Below are 18,989 nucleotides of genomic sequence, written 5' to 3'. Positions count from 1 at the left end.
ATAGTTCTGTAATTACACAAAACAAAATAAAATAGCACTAACAGCATGCACTTTATGAATTACTGTGAAGATTAAATTGTGATGTAGATTTTTATTTTTTTATTATTATTTTTTATTATACTTTAAGTTCTAGGGTACATGTGCATAACGTGCAGGTTTGTTACATATGTATACTTGTGCCATGTTGGTGTGCTGCACCCATCAACTCGTCAGCACTCATCAACTCGTCATTTACATCAGGTATAACTCCCAGTGAAATCCCTCCCCTTTCCCCCCTGCCCTGGTGTGTGATGTTCCCCTTCCCGAGTCCAAGTGATCTCATTGTTCAGTTCCCACCTATGAGTGAGAACATGCGGTGTTTGGTTTTCTGTTCTTGCGATAGTTTGCTGAGAATGATGGTTTCCAGCTGCATCCATGTCCCTACAAAGGACACAAACTCATCCTTTTTTATGGCTGCATAGTATTCCATGGTGTATATGTGCCACATTTTCTTAATCCAGTCTGTCACTGATGGACATTTGGGTTGATTCGAAGTCTTTGCTATTGTGAATAGTGCCACAGTAAACATACGTGTGCATGTGTCTTTATAGCAGCATGATTTATAATCCTTTGGGTATATACCCAGTAATGGGATGGCTGGGTCATATGGTACTTCTAGTTCTAGATCCTTGAGGAATCGCCACACTGTTTTCCATAATGGTTGAACTAGTTTACAATCCCACCAACAGTGTAAATGTGTTCCTATTTCTCCACATCCTCTCCAGCACCTGTTGTTTCCTGACTTTTTAATGATTGCCATTCTAACTGGTGTGAGATGGTATCTCATTGTGGTTTTGATTTGCATTTCTCTGATGGCCAGTGATGATGAGCATTTTTTCATGTGTCTGTTGGCTGTATGAATGTCCTCTTTTGAGAAATGTCTGTTCATATCCTTTGCCCACTTTTTAATGGGGTTGTTTGTTTTTTTCTTGTAAATTTGTTTGAGTTCTTTGTAGGTTCTGGATATTAGCCATTTGTCTGATGAGTAGATTGCAAAAATTTTCTCCCATTCTGTAGGTTGCCTGTTCACTCTGATGGTAGTTTCTTTTGCTGTGCAGAAGCTCTTTAGTTTAATTAGATCCCATTTGTCAATTTTGGCTTTTGTTGCCGTTGCTTTTGGTGTTTTAGACATTTAGTCCTTGCCCATGCCTATGTCCTGAATGGTATTACCTAGGTTTTCTTCTAGGGTTTTTATGGTTTTAGGTCTAACATTTAAGTCTCTAATCCATCTTGAATTAATTTTCGTATAAGGAGTAAGGAAAGGATCCAGTTTCAGCTTTCTACTTATGGCTAGCCAATTTTCCCAGCACCATTTATTAAATAGGGAATCCTTTCCCCATTTCTTGTTTTTCTCAGGTTTATCAAAGATCAGATGGCTGTAGATGTGTGGTATTATTTCTGAGGACTCTGTTCTGTTCCATTGGTCTATATCTCTGTTTTGGTACCAGTACCATGCTGTTTTGGTTACTGTAGCCTTGTAGTATAGTTTGAAGTCAGGTAGCGCACTCACTAAATTCTTAAGAGGAGTTAACTCTGATGAGGTTTTTGGTGAGGTTTATTTCCCACTTGACAGTATAATACTGTCTGAATGTTTCCACTGTCAGGTATAATATTTCTGAAACATTTAAAAATAAGTATATTTACATTCAAGAGCACGATGAGAGGGAAATACACTTTTCTCACTTGTTCAGGAAACCCTTAGTGTTGGAGGACAGGTGGAACACAGGAAGGGATGAATGTTCAGAATGCCAGGACCTGGGATCTTTGGGGGTCATAGACAAATGTGAGATGCTCACGGGGTAGATGGAGGGGTCGGAATGGTGGTGGTAATGCTCTCAAAATGTTTTGTGATGTGTTCAGACCCAGGGAAAAGTTCATTCAGACTATTGTGATCAGAGATCATTAAATGTGAAGAACTGTGGATAGAAAGCCTTGTCCCAGTCCTTTACGGTACAGGTGGACACAAGCCCAATGATAGTAAGGAACTTTCTAAGATCACAGAGCAGTGGATGAGTAGGAATGATGTGATTACAACCTGTGTCCCTGATTTTCATTCACAAGAACTTTGCCCTTAAGGGAAGCTCAAGTTCTTTAACCTTAAAGTGTCTTGACAACTGAGAGCATCAGGAAAGAGACATACTTCTCTCTTCCCATTCTCTCATTGCGCCATCTCCTTCATTACTTCCATCCTTCCTTCTCACCACTTTTGCTCATCATCCTGTCCCATCCCTGTCAATATACTCATTTCATCTTCATTGCTCTGCTCCAATTCTTTCCTACCTCCCACTCTCCTATATTTTCTTCACATCCTTATCTCAGCCCATCCTTCCAGTCAGCCCCAAGAGGAAATAACAGAGAAGCCAAGGTTCAGGTGCACCCATGTACAGTTTTAGGGATGACACAGCAAAAGGACAGTAGAGTTGCTAAGACATGGTAAACAGTGTTCCCAGGAAGGCTGGAGAGAATCAGGAATTAGTGGGCTGAAGCCTGGATAGACATCAAGATGAGGAAGTGCTCTGGGTTGCAGTGCTATTGATGTGTTAATAATATAAAGTTAGAAAGAGGTATTACTCCCAGGGACTGCATTTGTGGATGTGTATTTTCAGGCTAGAAGGTTTGGGATAGAAAAGTAAGACTTCGGAGGAGAATGTTGTATTGGGTAGTCTACAACAAAATTCCAAGGGCCTGATTGGAACATAAATGCTTACTCTTTCAAAAAGTATCATATGTGTCAGGAAGATGACTTATCAGATAAGAGAAAGATACCACAGGGGATGGAAATAGAACATTCCTTTTTTGATCTTAAGGTATATCATGTACCTATGAACATAGTTTTTATTTAGTAGCTCTTTCCTTCTCTAGACCCCACCTGTTACCTGATCATCCTATGGGATTCTCGTGTGGTACTAAAGAGAGGGAACTGATTTTATGGGAGGCGAAAGGTGAACAGCAGAATGAAATGATTCCCGGCACTGGGCCCATGGTTCAAAATACCTTTCCACACTCTGATCTGGAGGGAGTCTCACATCCCTCTGGCAGGAAACTTTGCAGTGATATTCTTGGTTACCTAGGCTGGGGTTAAGTGGCCCTTTCCTGTAGGACATTGCTGCCCAGGCATAAAGTGCACCAAGGTTTCAACTCTACTGAGAAAGTGGGCACAGCCCAAAACAAGTTAGCAACTTGCCCAAGAGGCTTGGTTGGCAGAAGCTAACTTCATGTCTTCCTGTCTTACTAGCTTTTTTCTATAGAGTGTATCACCACGTGGTATACTATATATGATGCTTATTTATTTTTTTAGCCTACCTTTATAGCATGTGATTTGCTTGAGTGCAGAGACTTTTGTCCATTTTGCTCCCCAGTGCCCTAGAAGATTGGATCATAGAAGTAATTTAATAAATATTTGTCAAATGAATAAATGAATGAATTATATAGGGTTTCCTTGTAGGCCAAACACATAACACCACTCCTCAGGCATCAAGAGATAGAAATAATGGTTATAAACAAAGTTCGTTGGTTACTGTCTTCTTGGGAAATTTTCCTCAGTCCAGAAAAGGCAGGAAAGAAGGTCACCTCTCAGGTCAGTGATCGCTTCCCCACAAGTAGCTGACACAGAGCGCCCTGAACATCAGTATTTCTGAGGCTGTAGATAAGTGGGTTCAGCATGGGGTTGATCACAGTCATGAAAACTCCAACCCCCTTATCCTTGTCTGAAGATTCCACTGAACCCAGCCTCATGTAGCTGAAGACACCTGTCCCATAGAAGATGCCCACCACAGTGAGGTGGGAGCCACATGTGGAGAAGGCCTTCTTTCTGCCCTCAGCAGAGCGGATTTGCAGCACAGCAGCTACCACATGGGCATAGGACACGCTGATGAGGACCAAGGGCACCACAGCCATGAAGGCTGCTGCTACAAAGAGCAGCAGCTCATTGAGTTGGGTGCCGGAGCAGGAGAGCTGGAAGAGCTGTGGAAGGTCACAGTAGAAGTGATTGATCACACTGGGGCCACAGAAGTTGAGGGTAGTTAAGGCAATAGTGTGGGTCAGTGCGTTGGTGAAGGCACAAGCCCAGGATGCAGCCACCAACATCCTCTGGACTGTCTGACTCATGTGGGTGCTGTAGGTGAGGGGCCGGCAGATGGCCAGGAATCGGTCATAGGCCATGGCGGTCAGCAGGAAGCAGTCCATCCCAGCCAGAAGGTGGAAGAAGAAGAGCTGGGAGAGGCAGGCATCATAGGAAATGGTGCACTTGTGGGACAAGAGATGACCCAACATTGCAGGAACAGTGACAGTGATACATCCGACATCCAGCACTGATAGGTTCCCCAGGAAGAAGTACATGGGGGTGTGGAGTTTGGGCTCCACCAAGACAGCTGCCAGGATGCTGAGGTTGCCCCCAGTTGTGACCAGATAGGCAAAGAGGAGGAGCACAAAGACCACAGACTGCATCTCTTCTGTTTGCACCAGACCCAGTAGAATGAACTCAGCAACAGCGGTCCTGTTGGTCCCAGCTTCTGACTCCATGAGTTCCTATAAGGACATGTCCCAGCAGGGGAGGTATCAGTTCACCCAGTTCACATTAACATTTTAAACCATTTATGTTCAAAGCCCCATGGCGAGTCCCCAGGCCGTCCCTCACTCATTGACCTCCTCCATCACCTCAATGCTTTCACCTTGCTCGTGGTTGAGATGCCCAGTGCCACCACCACCTTGTCCCTCTCATCCTCTGCTAGCTGAAAAGCTCAGAATACGTTGGAAAATAAACTAAGATAAAAGATCTAATTTACAACATGAGGATTATAGTTAATAAAGTGTATTGTATTCAAGATTTTTGCTAAATGAGTAGATTATAGCTGCTTTTGCCAGAGAGGGGAAAATGGGTAACTGTGTGAGATGATGGATACGTGAATTTGTTTCACTATACTAATCATTTTACTGTCTACATGGATCTCATAACTTCATGTGGTGAACCTTAAATATACGCAATAAATTTTTTTTTTTTTAAAAAAAGGCAAGAGACTTCCTTTTTGAATATAGTGAGATTGAGATAGAATTTTTGCCAGGCACAGTGGCTCATGCCTGTAATCCCAGCACAGTGGTGCCAAGATCGCACCACTGTACTCCAGCCTGGGTGACAGAGAGAGACTCCGTCTCAAAAAAAAAAAGAAGAAAAAATACAGAATTTTCCCATTTTTCTCTGAGGGATCAACCCAAACTAATAAGCAGATTATATTTTAATAATTTATTTTTAATTGATGAATACTAATTGTGTATATTTATGGGGTAGAGTGTGATATTGATCGGTATATGCTTTGTAAAACGATTAAATCAAGGTAATTAACATAGCCATCCCATCACCAACTCATTTTTGTGGTGAGAATGTTAAAATATATCCTTTTATACAAACTGGATGACGTTACGCTAAGTGAAATAAACTAGACACAGAAAGACAGATACTTTACAATTTTACTTATATGTGGAATCTAAAAAGTCAATGTCATAGAATCAGAGACCAATAAGCAGACTTCAAAATAGAAAAGGTGATGAGATTTTCAGAGAAACTAGAAAACATTGAAACTGTTGTCTAGGTTTCAAGGCTTCTGGAAATAATGATGATCAAGTGAAGGTCTGGCAAGAATCAGAGAGAAGAGGCCAGGCGTGGTGGCTCAAGCCTGTAATCCCAGCACTTCGGGAGACCGAGACGGGCGGATCACGAGGTCAGGAGATCGAGACCATCCTGGCTAACACGGTGAAACCCTGTCTCTACTAAAAAATACAAAAAACTAGCCGGGCGAGGTGGCGGGCGCCTGTAGTCCCAGCTACTCGGGAGGCTGAGGCAGGAGGATGGTGTGAACTTGGGAGGTGGAGCTTGCAGTGAGCTGAGATCCAGCCACTGCACTCCGGCCTGGGTGACAGAGCGAAACTCTGTCTCGAAAAAAAAAAAAAAAAAAAAGAATCAGACAGAAGATACCCACGATTCTGAATGTCGGAAAGATCAGCCGAGCACGTTTCTTCACAGAGAGGGACCACACTATGAAGCGTCAATTCAACACTCCTCATTCAATGAATTGCTAATGTTATTATTGTTACTTAAATCCTTACACTGGACTTTGACTAACAATTTAAAATTATTTTTTCTGTGTACATTGTCTGCTACTCCCCTCTGAAACCAAAGTTGTAATCATAGCCTGTGGGTTGGTTCCTGCCAGGTGCAGTCAGGGTTCTACATTGCACAGACACTGGTCTTCTACTTGTCCTTCCTTCAGTCGTGGTAGATTGACCAATGACTCTAAGGCTATGTCTTCAAATGAAGAAGGCACGTACTTGGAAAGCCATATTGAATTATGTCAAACTCTGGATCAAAAAAATAGCAGTGTCTTTATTGACCAGAGACAAGTAGGGCTAGAGTTTCCTTAAGAGCAATGTCATACCCTTGTATCTGAAATCAGAAGATGGGAAGGGGTTGGAGAGAGAGAACTCCAACAGAAAGGGAAGCATGACGATTGCCTGAACTGGGGCAGTGAAATTCAGGGCCAGGAGCGGTTAAGAAAATCAGATCTCAGAAATCAGAGTGCTGTAGTAGTATGGTTGATGTGACTGCTTTGGGGGATGGTCACCAAAATATTCTTAAAAATCCCTTGTTTATAAAAGTGGAAATGGTTGGTGGCATGGTCTTCTTTGGTCTCAGTTTGGATCTGAGAAGCAGAGGAGGCAGGACTGAATGAGAAGCCACCCAGGCAAGCTGATTGTGTAATGTTTAAGTGAGACTGTAAAAGCAAGAAAACTGCCTTGTCAGCAGTTCCTCAGCTGTGTGTCAGCATTGACATTAGAGAAGTCAAGGCAAAAGGTACTCAAAATCAACCGTGAATCAAGACATGCACCTGTCCCCAACAAAAAACTCTCATGAAAAACTGGCTCAGACACCTTTCAATTCATTTAGACTTCAAAAGGGAACCAGCACAAGATTTAGTTAAAGATACTCAAGAAAAAATGGGGAGGGGAGAGGAGAGAAACCAGGACAAACAAATGCTAGATTACAAACACTCAGAAGAAAAATGGTGGCATAGAGCTGCTGAATAACTGAAAGACAAAAAACAAATGTGAACTGAAAACATGTTAAAAACAATTCACCTCTGTGTAACAAGAACACAAGAAGGAGATACAAGACTTCAGGGAAGAGTTTCAAGATACCAGATGGAGATGAAATGTGAGATAACAGAACTTAGGCAAAAAATGAGCACAGAGGAACAAACAATTAGACAAAATAAAACTTTCCAGAAATAACCAAAGACTGGCTTCTAGAGACTAAAAAGTCACAACATGTACCAGGAGACAGAAACAGGTCCCATTCTGAGATAGTCCTAGTAAGGTTATTGTAATTTGAAAATAATGAATCCTTTGGGTGTATTGGCAGAAATCAAGTCACAATGGAATGAGAAGATGCTTATCTCAAATTTCTCTACAGAAGTATTCAAGACTAGAAAATAATAGAAAATTTCCTATAAAATTTTCATAGAAGGAAAATGTAACCAGAGAATTTTCTATTGAGACAAACTGTAACTCAAATATACAAGCAACAGCCTAAAGTTTTTGGACACTCAAAAACTCAAGAATAGTTATTCTATGAGCCCAACAGAATAAATTCCTAGAGGATAAACTTCAACCAACAAAGAGAAGAGGAAGGAAAAAGGAAACAAAAGAACTGGTAATAAGCACTGAATATTTTTTACTGTAAGACATATATGAGGATTGTGGTTTCAGAATAAAATATAAATGTATGAACAATGACATTGTAGAAATGACACATCTAATAAAGTTAAGAAGAGAAGAAAGAACATGTAGAGATGGTGTAGGTATGCTGACTTCCTCAGTAGTCTTACAACTGTAAGTCAAAAGATACGTTCATGTCAATCAGTAAAAAATTGAAATGAAAAGGCTTAACCTACTCATGAATTTAGAATAAGAAAACAAAAGAAATTTAAGAAAATCTAAAGGAATTACATAGTACTAAATTAGAAAATAGACAAACAAAAGAATGAATACAAATTGAGAACAGGTTATTTGTGGTAAAATGAAATTGACAAACCTTAACTAAGTGATCAATCATGAGTAAAAGCAAAAAAGTATAAGCATGCAAAATAATAATTGACAGGGAGAAAATAAACATAGCCCAATAGAAAATTGAAAACTTCTGGTAGAGAATAGAATGGTGGTGATTGGAGGCTGGGAAGGGTGAGGGGAAGGAGTGATAAAGAGAAATTGGTTAATGGGTATAAAAATACAGTTAAATAAAAGGAACAAGTTCTAGAATTTGATAGCAGAGTATGGAGACTGTAGTTAACAATAATTTATTGTATATTCCATAATAGCCAGAAGAATTGGAATGTTCCCAACACAAAGATAAATGTTTGAGGTGATAGATATCCCAATTACCCTGATTTGATCCTTACACATTGCTATATATATATATACACACATCACAGTGTACTCCCTAAATATGTACAACTATTATATTTCAATAAAAATTATAAAATTCTATTTTTCTGAATGCCAAGTTATAAAAGTTTTCTATGAAGTTATGATTTATTAAAATAATTCTAGAACAGTTAGAAAATCTAAATAGACTACTATAGAAAGAGTAGAGGAAGAGCTAGCTTCCAACTGCCACTAATAAAAAGCAACATCTCTATAAAATGCCACAGGGAAGTTTGTAATGACAATCAAACTATTCAAGAATATAAAAGAAGAAAGCTTCCTTTTTTTTTTTTTTTTTGCAAAGTGTGCATAACTAGCTCAAAAGAAAAGAAAAATTTTATATTAAAGAAAAGAAAATGTAAAATCATAAAAGATTAACAAATTTATTTCAGTAATTTTACCAAAATAATTAACCATAAGTATTTGGGATTTGGTCAGGAATGCCAGGTTAGTTCAAAATTCGGAAAGGTATTAATATGTTTTATGATATTAATAGATGTAAAGAGAGATTATGTGATCCTTTCCATAGATGCTAAAAAGGCATTTGATTATATTAAACATTCATTATGGTTTTTGAAATCTTATAATAACATAGGAATAGTTAGCTATTTACCTAACATGTTAAAATAAAACTAAGTAGGGCCTGCTGCAGTGGCTCACGTCTGTAATCCGAGCACTTTGGGAGGCTGAGGCAGGTGGATCACTTGAGGTCAGGAGTTTGACAACAGCCTGGCCAACATGGTGAAACCACATCTCTATCAAAAATACAAAAATTAGCCAGGCATGATGGTGCGCACCTATAATCCCAGCTACTTGGTATGAGGCTGAAGCATAGGAATTGCTTGAACCTAGGAGGTGGAGGTTGTAGAGAGCCAAGATTGTGCCCCTCCACTCCAGCCTGGGTGACAGAGTGAGACTGTCTCAAATAATAATAATTTAAAAATAAGTAAATATAAAATAAAATAAAACGAACTAAATTCCAAAGCCAGCATCATGTTTAATGGAAAAACATTAAAAGCAGTCTCAGTCAAGTCACTAATGAGACAAGTATATTCGTTATCCATGATTATTTAACGTTATTCTGGAAGCTTTAGCCAATGCAAGAAATTAAAAGACCATATATTAGAAAGCAATAAAAAAGTTGTTGGTTTTTTTTTTTTTTTTTTTTTCAGTTGGAGTTTCCCTTTTGTCACCCAGGCTGGAGTGCAGTGGCACGATCTTGGCTCACCACAACCTCCACCTCCCAGGTTCAAGCGATTCTCCTGACTCAGCCTCCCGAGTAGCTGGGACTATAGGCACCCACCACCACGTCCGGCTAATTCTTGTATTTTTAATAGAGACAGGGTTTCGCCATGTTGGACAGCCTGGTCTCGAACTCCTGACCTCAGGTGATCCGCCTACCTTGGCCTCCCAAAGTGCTGAGATTACAGGTGTGAGCCACTGAGCCCAGCTGGAAAACTCTTAAAAATATGAAAGTATAAGAAAATTTCAAGATAAAACGTAAATATAAAAATAATATACAAAAATATGTAGTTTTCTTATATATACCATAATAAACTAGAAAAACGTTTAAAAAGTTCATATTAACAAAAATGACTTTAAAATCAAGCAAATTCTTGTAATATATTCAATAAGTAAAAGGAAAGGCAAAACTGTACACTTAAAATTTGATCTCACTGTTATTATGTACACATATAATAAACAGAAGGAAACTGAGCTATTGCAGTGGTTTTCAAAGAGTGGTAGTAATATAACGGGTTTTAGCTTTTTTTCATTGGAGAGTTTAAATTTTAACATATTACCTCTATTGTTCTTATAATGATTATGAATATACATTTTTATGAATGGTCGAACTATTCCCACCCTCCCAATGGCTATGAGTTGTAAATTTCAAAGTCCCTTGCCTTGCACGCTGCGGTAGCTGCTATCCACAGAAGAGCCTTGGGTGGGTTCTGGGTGTAGACAGCAGCTCTCCCAGGCTATTTTACTCCCTGTCAACCAAATTCCATTTCTGGTGATGAGCTATCTCCTGGCTCACCGGTAAATGCCTTTTCTCTGACGTTCTGAGGTGATTTGAGTCTTTTCTACAGTTACCAAGAATGTGTCCAGTAGTCTCTGATCCCATTGCTGCCCCAGTTGTCAAAGCACAGTCAGATGGGTGTTGTGACTCTTAAAATCCTGAGGTCGTTTCTGAGAATCTACACTACCTTCCTGCATCGTGTTTTTCTTTCTTTGTAAAGACGATAGGAAATCCGCCTGACAGTCATTCCTCTCTGATGCTCTGTGAAAGAGCACGGCAGTGACTCTCCCCTTGGCTGCACAGTAGAAATATGTGGAGCTTTAAAAAATCCTTACGCCCAGACGATACCCCCAGGTCAATTAAATCAGAATCGCTGAAGGTAAGACCCAGGCATCTGGATTTTTTTAAAGCACCCACCGGATCACTGCTGTTTCAGAATGTACCTGGACAGATACTTCCAATGATTATCTCCTTCTTGTCACTCCCTCAAATTAAGACACAGTCCTTGCTTATGTTATAATTACTGATAATCCTGAAGGGAGAAGAGTCAATATTTTAAAAGTTGATACCAAGAAAAGTTACAGAAATTTAAGATATCTTGCAAAGGTTTGCTGGTCAATATTTCCAACCACATTTCCTGACTTTCTGTTACATTAGATTCTCAGTCCCCAAGATTACTGGAATCACCTGGGATGCTTTAGGAAGAAAAGACTGATGCCAAGGCCTTTCATCAAGAACTCCGTTTTCATGGGTTTAGTTGTTGGCACCTGGGTATGGGTGCGTCATTAAAGCTTCCCAGCTGTTTCCAGTGTCCAGCCAGGACAGAGAACTCTGACAGATTTGCAGCCTGGGAGGCACGATGACGGCTTCTTGTTTCCCCCTTCATTGCCTTTCTCCTTACAGAACATAAAGGCCATCAGCCCTCCCAGGTCACACAGCCACTTCCACAAAGATTCCTCCACCTAGGCTTACAGTCAAGGCAGTGACTACAGACTGACGCGCAGTTTCATGTGGATAACATGCATCTCACTGGAGCCTCTATAGCAAGCGCATGTCTCCAGCGTGAGGCTATCTCAATGACCAACCTTCCAAATGAGGTCTCCACTGTGTGTGCTCAGGCCATGGGGAAGCTGCAGAGGGGATGCCACATGAATGAGAATGTGGATACAAGGATCTGCAAGAGGTCCTTAAAGTTCTTTTCTTTCTTTTTTTTTTTTTGAGATGGAGTCTTGCTCTGTCGCTAGGCTGGAGTGCAGTGGCATGATTTTGATGATCTCGGCTCACTGCAACCTCCACCTCCTGGGTTCAAGTGATTCTCCTGCCTCAGCCTCCTGAGCAGCTGGGACTACAGACACCCGCCACCACGCCTGGCTAATTTTTGTATTTTTAGTAGAGACGGGGTTTCACCATGTTGGCCAGGCTGGTCTCGAACTCCTGACCTCATGATCCACCCACCTCGGCCTCCCAAAGTGCTGGGATTACAGGCGTGAGTCACAGCGCCCGGCCAGGTCCTTAAAATTCTAAGATCACATGACTTGGGAGAGGGAAGAAATCATCTTCTGGTATGATTATCTTGATGAAATTAGTAATTTGTAAATGTTTTGCAAATTGGCAAATCAGTGGGTCTGTAACAACTCTGTACATATGTTCTATTAAAGAAGAGTTAGCCACTCCCCATTTATCCCCATTTTAACACAAGCATTCGATTGCAACCCTGCAGTTTTCCAGCCGCTTGCTCATACCATTTTTTCTGCCTGCGATAGTTTTCCTCCAAGTCCACTGCCCAAATAGTTCAAGACTTGACACCAGATGCCGCCTGCTGAACTAACCTTTCCGTGGAACATTCCCATCTCATCCCTCACTCCTGCCTGTCGTTCTCTGAGTTTCTCTCTTTCCCTCTTTCCTCCCTCCTGCTACTTCTCTCCTAAACTCCCACATATGTTATTTCATGCAACTTACTATATGCTTTACCTGCTAGTTCAGTCACTGCTCTACGGAACATACCTTTCTTACATCTCTATAAGTAATTCAAGGATAAAACGTGTTTGATTCAGTCTTTTCAATAGCAATAACCATCACAATACTTTAATATTTGTGAAATGAATGATCAATTGTTCTAATGTTCGTATAATTTCAGAGAAAGAGAGCATCAGTATAAGCTAGAGTTGTCATGGAAGACTTTCCAGACACGTTAATATCTGGGCTAGACTTTCCTGGCCTAGTATGCTTTAGGGGAGGTACAGGTTAAGTGCAGGGTGCAAGGTTGTGGCAGGGACTCCTTTGTGTTAATGGGACAAGCAGGTCATGGACCAATCCACCTGCTTCTTTTTACTTAAACCTCCCAAAACAATACGGCCCTTAGGAGGGGCCACACCTTCCAGACCAGTCAGTCATGGTTGGGGTAGAAGAACCACTAAACAGCTGTTGCCAACCCTCAGACAGCTGCAGATGCAATTGCTTAAAACCAGGGGGATTGTGGGATGACCTCAGGTCACCCTGAGACACCCCGAGGGTCTGACAGGGTCCCACGAGGCCCACTGGGGAGCCCTCCTGCACGACCACCCTCGAGGCTCCCTTACGAGCTGTGACAGCCCCTGCTCTGGAACTCCAGCCCATCCCTCATGCGCCCAACATGACAAGGCTCAAGGCCTTTGCTGGAGTGAGGGTTCCCGGCTGCCTGATGCAGTGGGTGCGGGCAGTGAACTGGTCTGAGCGTCTCCCCACACTCACGCTAACAGGCTTCATCTGAGAGAGGGAAAAAACCACAAAAGAACCCAGGACCTCCGGGCTACAGTCCCAGATCCTCCCCGAAATGGCTTTCCCTTTCAGGGCACCCATCGCACCAGGTTCATGAAGCTGATGGCAACAGAAGCCCCTTCTCCATTCTGCAGGGGCAGAGGAAGGACTCGTGCGAATACTCACCCTGGAACGGGCACAGAAGCCACTGAGGTTCCCTCAGGAAAGAAGCGGGGGAGCTGCGCAGACCCCGTTATCCTCCCGGAGACCGAGTGAGGGGCTATGTCTGAGAAACGAGAGGACTCGGGCTGCTGTGCTCTCTGTACGGGGCTGTCTTCACCACAGCGCTGTCCTCTGGGGCGCTCAGAAGCGGGCCCTCCTAGGAGAGAGAAGGCTGGGGAGACAGACATGGAAAAGGAGACACCTCAGGCCCTTCATCCTCATGGCGACGATGCCTCACACCTGCTGGTGTTCAGACTTTCTCACAAGGAAGGCTTTGCCTCCAGCCCCGGCTCTGGGCAGGATGTTAGGGCGGATGATGTCGGCTCTGCCTAATGGTGGGTCACTGAGGCCTCCAGGACCTGCCCATGAAAGTCCCCCAGGAAGGGAGAGGTGCAGCTGGGGCCTCTATATGGGTTTTCTAAGGAGAAATTTTCTTTCCCAGATGTCAGCCAGGGCATGTGAGCTGTGACAAGCCCAAAGCAGGCCCCAGAAGGGAGGTAAGAGGGGAAAACTTTCTTCAAAGCCGGCTTCCCATTGAGCCCTCAGTAGTTTGGTGCTTTCTCTCTTGGGGCCTTGTTAGTGGGGCCACTGGGACTGTGTCTTGGGGATCCTATGATGATTCTGGAGGTGGTGGGAGACAAGCCCTAGGATGCTAGAAGGACCTCTGGGAGGCTGCCTACCAACGTGATTTTCTCAGCCAGCCCCTGAGTAATTGACAGGCCTGGTGAAGGTCGCAGGTTAATGAACAGAGGCTGTGGGAAGGTGTAGGCGTGTGTTCCTCTGACTCCGCTTCCCACTAACACACGCTCAGCCAACATCCCCTCGCCTAAGAGAGAGGGCTCTTCTCCCACCAGGGAATGCTGGTGCAGTAGAAAAAGCAGAGTAGACAAACCTGTTCTTCTGATTATTAGTGGTTTGACTCTGCACAAGCTGCAAAGTCAGTTTCTCAGCCTCGGTTTCCTCATCTGTAAAATGAGCATATTTTCCCCTACAGAGCACTACTGTCTGAACATTATATGAAGTAGGATTCATTAAGCTGCTAATAGAAGTTCAACAATTCATCTACATACAGACTGAGAACATTTGTGAGTGTTTGTTATTTACATGGTAATTTACTAAGAACTGTACAAGCCCGGAGTGTCTATCAGTCTTCCCAACACTTCTACAAAGTAGATTGTAGCAGACGGATCCGATGTTCTGTTGCACATCTGGAGAACAAAGGAGACAAGATACTTGTCTTCTGATTTCAGCCATGGTTGGAGGGGACAGTTCCTGCAGGCTTTCATTGCAAGCTGACAGGGTAGCCTCTTCCCTGGGATCCCCTGATGCCACGAACAATGGAGAAGCTTACTCTGTCTCAGCACATGTGGAGCTCAGAAATGCAGAGGGCAACTTGATAATGGGGAATGGGGCCAGTGGATAAATATCCCAGGAACTAGGCGTGGTGGCTCATGCCTGTAATCCCAGCACTTTGGGAGGCCTAGGTGAGTGGATCACAAGGTCAGGAGTTCGAGATCAGCCTGACCAACATGGAGAAACACTGTCTCTACTAAAAATACAAAATTAACCGGGCGTGGTGGCACATGCCTGTAATCCCAGCTACTTGGGAGGCTGAGGCAGGAGAGTCGCTTGAACCTGGGAGGCGGAGGTTGCGTTGAGCCGAGATCGCACCATTGTACTCCAGCCTGGGGAACAAGAGTAAAATTCCATCTCAAAAAAAAAAGAAAAAGAAAAGTTCCCTCAGCCCCCATCTTCACGCAATTCTGGGAAACATTCTGCCTGCTCTGGCTCAGTCCAGTCTCCAGTGTTTATAGTGGGGACTTGGGTAATGTGTTGTTAGTAAAGGGACAATTTTTCTTTCTCTGCCTCACCCTCTTCATAAATCAGTCTTGCTCTTGGAGACTGGCTGCTAAATAAATAACTTCACTCTTGCTCCCTGAGATGACTTCCCGCTTAAACCATACACACACACATCTTGTCTCAGGCTCTGCTTTGGTGGGAACCCAACTAAGACAATTGGTTTTGGGAGGGATTCTGGAACTGGAGCGTTCACCATGGTTGGAGTAAGTGGGGTTTGTGATAAGCCCTAGCATGTGATAGCATCACAATTACCAAGACTCACATGTGGTAGTTTGGGATGAGGTGCAGGTAGATGGAGAAACACTGTGTCATGTGATAGCTTTAGCATGGTAATGTTATAAGAACCATGGTAGTTATTAGAATTAGGATTTTTTTTTTTTTTTTTGAGATAGAGTCTCACTCTATTATCCAGGCTGAAGAGCAGTGGTGCAATCATAGCTCACTTGCAGGCTCAAGCGCTCCTCCTACCTAAGCCTTCTGAAGAACTGGTGCATGCTACCACACCTGGTTTAAAAAAATTTTTTTTAATTTTATTTTTAATTTTTATTTTATTTATTTTTTTCTATTTTTTTTAAATTATACTTTACGTTCTAGGGTACATGTGCATAACGTGCAGGTTTGTTACATATGTATACATGTGCCATGTTGGTGTGCTGCACCCATCAACTCATCATTTACATTAGGTATATCTCCTAATGCTATCCCTCCCCCCTCCCCCCTCCCCCCACCCCACAACAGGCCCCAGTGTGTGATGTTCCCCTTCCTGTGTCCAAGTGTTCTCATTGTTCAGTTCCCACCTATGAGTGAGAACATGCGGTGTTTGGTTTTCTGTTCTTGCGATAGTTTGCTGAGAATGATGGTTTCCAGCTGCATCCATGTCCTTACAAAGGACACGAACTCATCCTTTTTTATGGCTGCATAGTATTCCATGGTGTATATGTGCCACATTTTCTTAATCCAGTCTGTCATTGATGGGCATTTGGGTTGGTTCCAAGTCTTTGCTATTGTGAATAGTGCTGCAATAAACATCAGAGAAATGCAAATCAAAACCACAATGAGATACCATCTCACACTGGTTAGAATGGCAATCATTAAAAAGTCAGGAAACAACAGGTGCTGGAGAGGATGTGGAGAAATAGGAACACTTTTACACTGTTGGCGGGACTGTAAACTAGTTCAACCATTGTGGAAGACAGTGTGGCGATTCTTCAGGGATCTAGAACTAGAAATACCATTTGACCCAGCCATCCCATAACTGGGTATATGCCCCAAGGATTATAAATCATGCTGCTATAAAGACACATGCACACGTATGTTTATTAATTTTTATTTTTTGTAGAGATGGGCTTTTGATATGTTGCTCAGACTAGTCTTAAACTCCTGGGCTCAAGCAATCCTCCAGCCTCGGCCTCCCAAAATGCTGAGATTGCAGGCGTGAGCCACTGTGTCTCGCTTGGAGTTTTAAGAATAGGGATAGCTTTTGTTAACTTCCTTGGAAGCCTGGAAGAAATGAAATGATAGGTCCAGGTTAGTCAACTATCAACTTAGGGTTTATTTTGTAAAAGCCGGAAAACTTCCATGGCAACATTTAATGAGACATTAATCTTCTACAGCCATAGACACACGGTGTTGAAAATCAGGCCTGGGACTTAACTGTAAGGGTGCGAGAGCTGCTAAGGAGGCAGCACATGTAGCTTAGGTAGGTCTCCTATGCTAAATTACAGACCCTGGCAGGGAAGGAGTGAGACCCTGAGTCTTGTTTGAGTGGATGAATATGAGAATTTTCAATCCTCAGACTCCCCTGAATTCACTCGCCGGGGCAGAAGTATCCCTTCCCCTTGCTAGAAACAAGCAACCTCCTTTTGCCTGAAGACCATACAAACACCCTATAGGCGGAAGAGTTCTCACAAGATGATTCTTGTCCTCCTCCAGAACTTCTTCCACGTCTCCCAGTGCCTCCAAAATAGTTAGTATCAGGTCTTAGCATGGTCTGAGAAAGGAAATCTTCACTGTGGATCAAGAGAAAATAATTTACTCACTGCAAAAAATTCCCCTGCCTGAATATGGTAGGCAGAAAAATGGCCCTCAAAGAGATCCAACCTATACCCTAGAATTCACTTTATATGATAAAGGAGACTTTAAAGTTTATTTATTTATTTATTTATTTTTGAGACGAAGTATCACTCTGTTGCCCAGGCTGGAGTGCAGTGGCACGATCTCAGCTCACTGCAAGCTCCGCCTCCCGGGTTCAAGCAAATTCTCTGCCTCAGCCTCCCGAGTAGCTGAGATTACAGGCATGTGCCACCACACCCAGCTAATTTTTGTATTTTTAGTAGAGACGGGGTTTCACCATCTTGGCCAGGCCGGTCTTGAACTCCTGACCTAACGATCCGCCTGCCTTGGCTTCCCAAAGTGCTGGGGTTACAGGCATGAGCCACTGCACCCAGCCAAGTTTGATATCTTGAGATGGGGATATTATCCTATGTTAGTTGGGTGGGGCCTAAATGGAATAATAAATGCCCTTATAAGAGAAAGGCAGAGGGATATTTGGCAACAGGAGAGGGCAACGTGATAAAGGAAGTGGAGATAGGAGTTATGTAGTCACAAGCCACAGGATGACAGCAGCTACTAGATGTTAGAGGAGACAAGCAACAGATTCTCCTCTGGAACCTCTGGAAAGAACCGGCCCTCCCGACACTTTCAAGATAGCATTGCCAGTCTTTTGGCTTCCAGAACCGTTAAAGAATACATTTCTTGGCCGGGCGCGGTGGCTCAAGCCTGTAATCCCAGCACTCTGGGAGTCCGAGACGGGAGGATCACGAGATCGAGACCATTCTGGCTAACACGGTGAAACCGCGTCTCTACTAAAAAATACAAAAAACTAGCCATGCGTGGTGGTGGCGCCTGTAGTCCCAGCTACTTGGGAGGCTGAGGCAGGAGAATGGCATGAACCCAGGAGGCAGAGCTTGCAGTGAGCCGAGATCACACCACTGACCTCCAGCCTGGGTGACAGAGCGAGACTCCGTCTCAAAAAAAAAAACCAAAAAAAAAAAAAAACCTTTCTTGCAATCCTAATTTCAGACAAAACAGATTTCAAACCAACAAAGATCAAAAAAGACAAAGAAGGGCATTACATAATGTGAAAGGGTTCAATTCAACAAGAAGACCTAACTATACTAAATATACATTCACCAACACAGAAGCATCCAGATTCATAAAGCAAGTTCTTGAAGACATACAAAGAGGCAGAGACTCCCACATAATAATAGTGGGACACTTCAATACCCCACTGACAGTATTAGGGAGATCATTGAGGCAGAAAATTAACACAGATATTCAGAATCTGAACTCAACATTGGACCAAATGGATCTAATAGATCTCTGCAGAACTCTCTACCCCAAAAGAACAGAATATACATTCTTCTCATTGCCATGTGGCACATACTCTAAAATTGACCACATAATTGGACATACAACAATCCCTAGTAAATGCAGTAGAACCAAAATAATACCAAACATACTCTCAGACCACAGAGCAATAAAAATAGAAGACTAAGAAAATCACTCAAAACCATGTGACTCCATGGAAATTAAACAACATGCTTCTGAATGACTTTTGAATAAATAATGAAATCAAGAA

At 42.6% G+C, this 18,989-nt stretch overlaps 1 protein-coding gene across 1 annotated transcript; it reads right to left on the bottom strand.

Annotated features, from left to right (window-relative positions):
• Window positions 1-3,612: 3,612 nt before the first annotated feature.
• Window positions 3,613-4,660, bottom strand: LOC100997184 (olfactory receptor 3A3). The gene is given in 1 exon segment (XM_003912089.5): window positions 3,613-4,660. A coding segment is annotated over 1 exon segment (966 nt). The 5' UTR covers window positions 4,579-4,660.
• Between the last annotated feature and the right edge of the window lie 14,329 nt (window positions 4,661-18,989).

This window comes from Papio anubis, chromosome 17 (genome assembly GCF_008728515.1).
Source record: "Papio anubis isolate 15944 chromosome 17, Panubis1.0, whole genome shotgun sequence".
In the NCBI taxonomy this organism is placed as follows: domain Eukaryota; kingdom Metazoa; phylum Chordata; class Mammalia; order Primates; family Cercopithecidae; genus Papio; species Papio anubis.
This window is presented reverse-complemented; position numbering and strand designations above follow the sequence as displayed.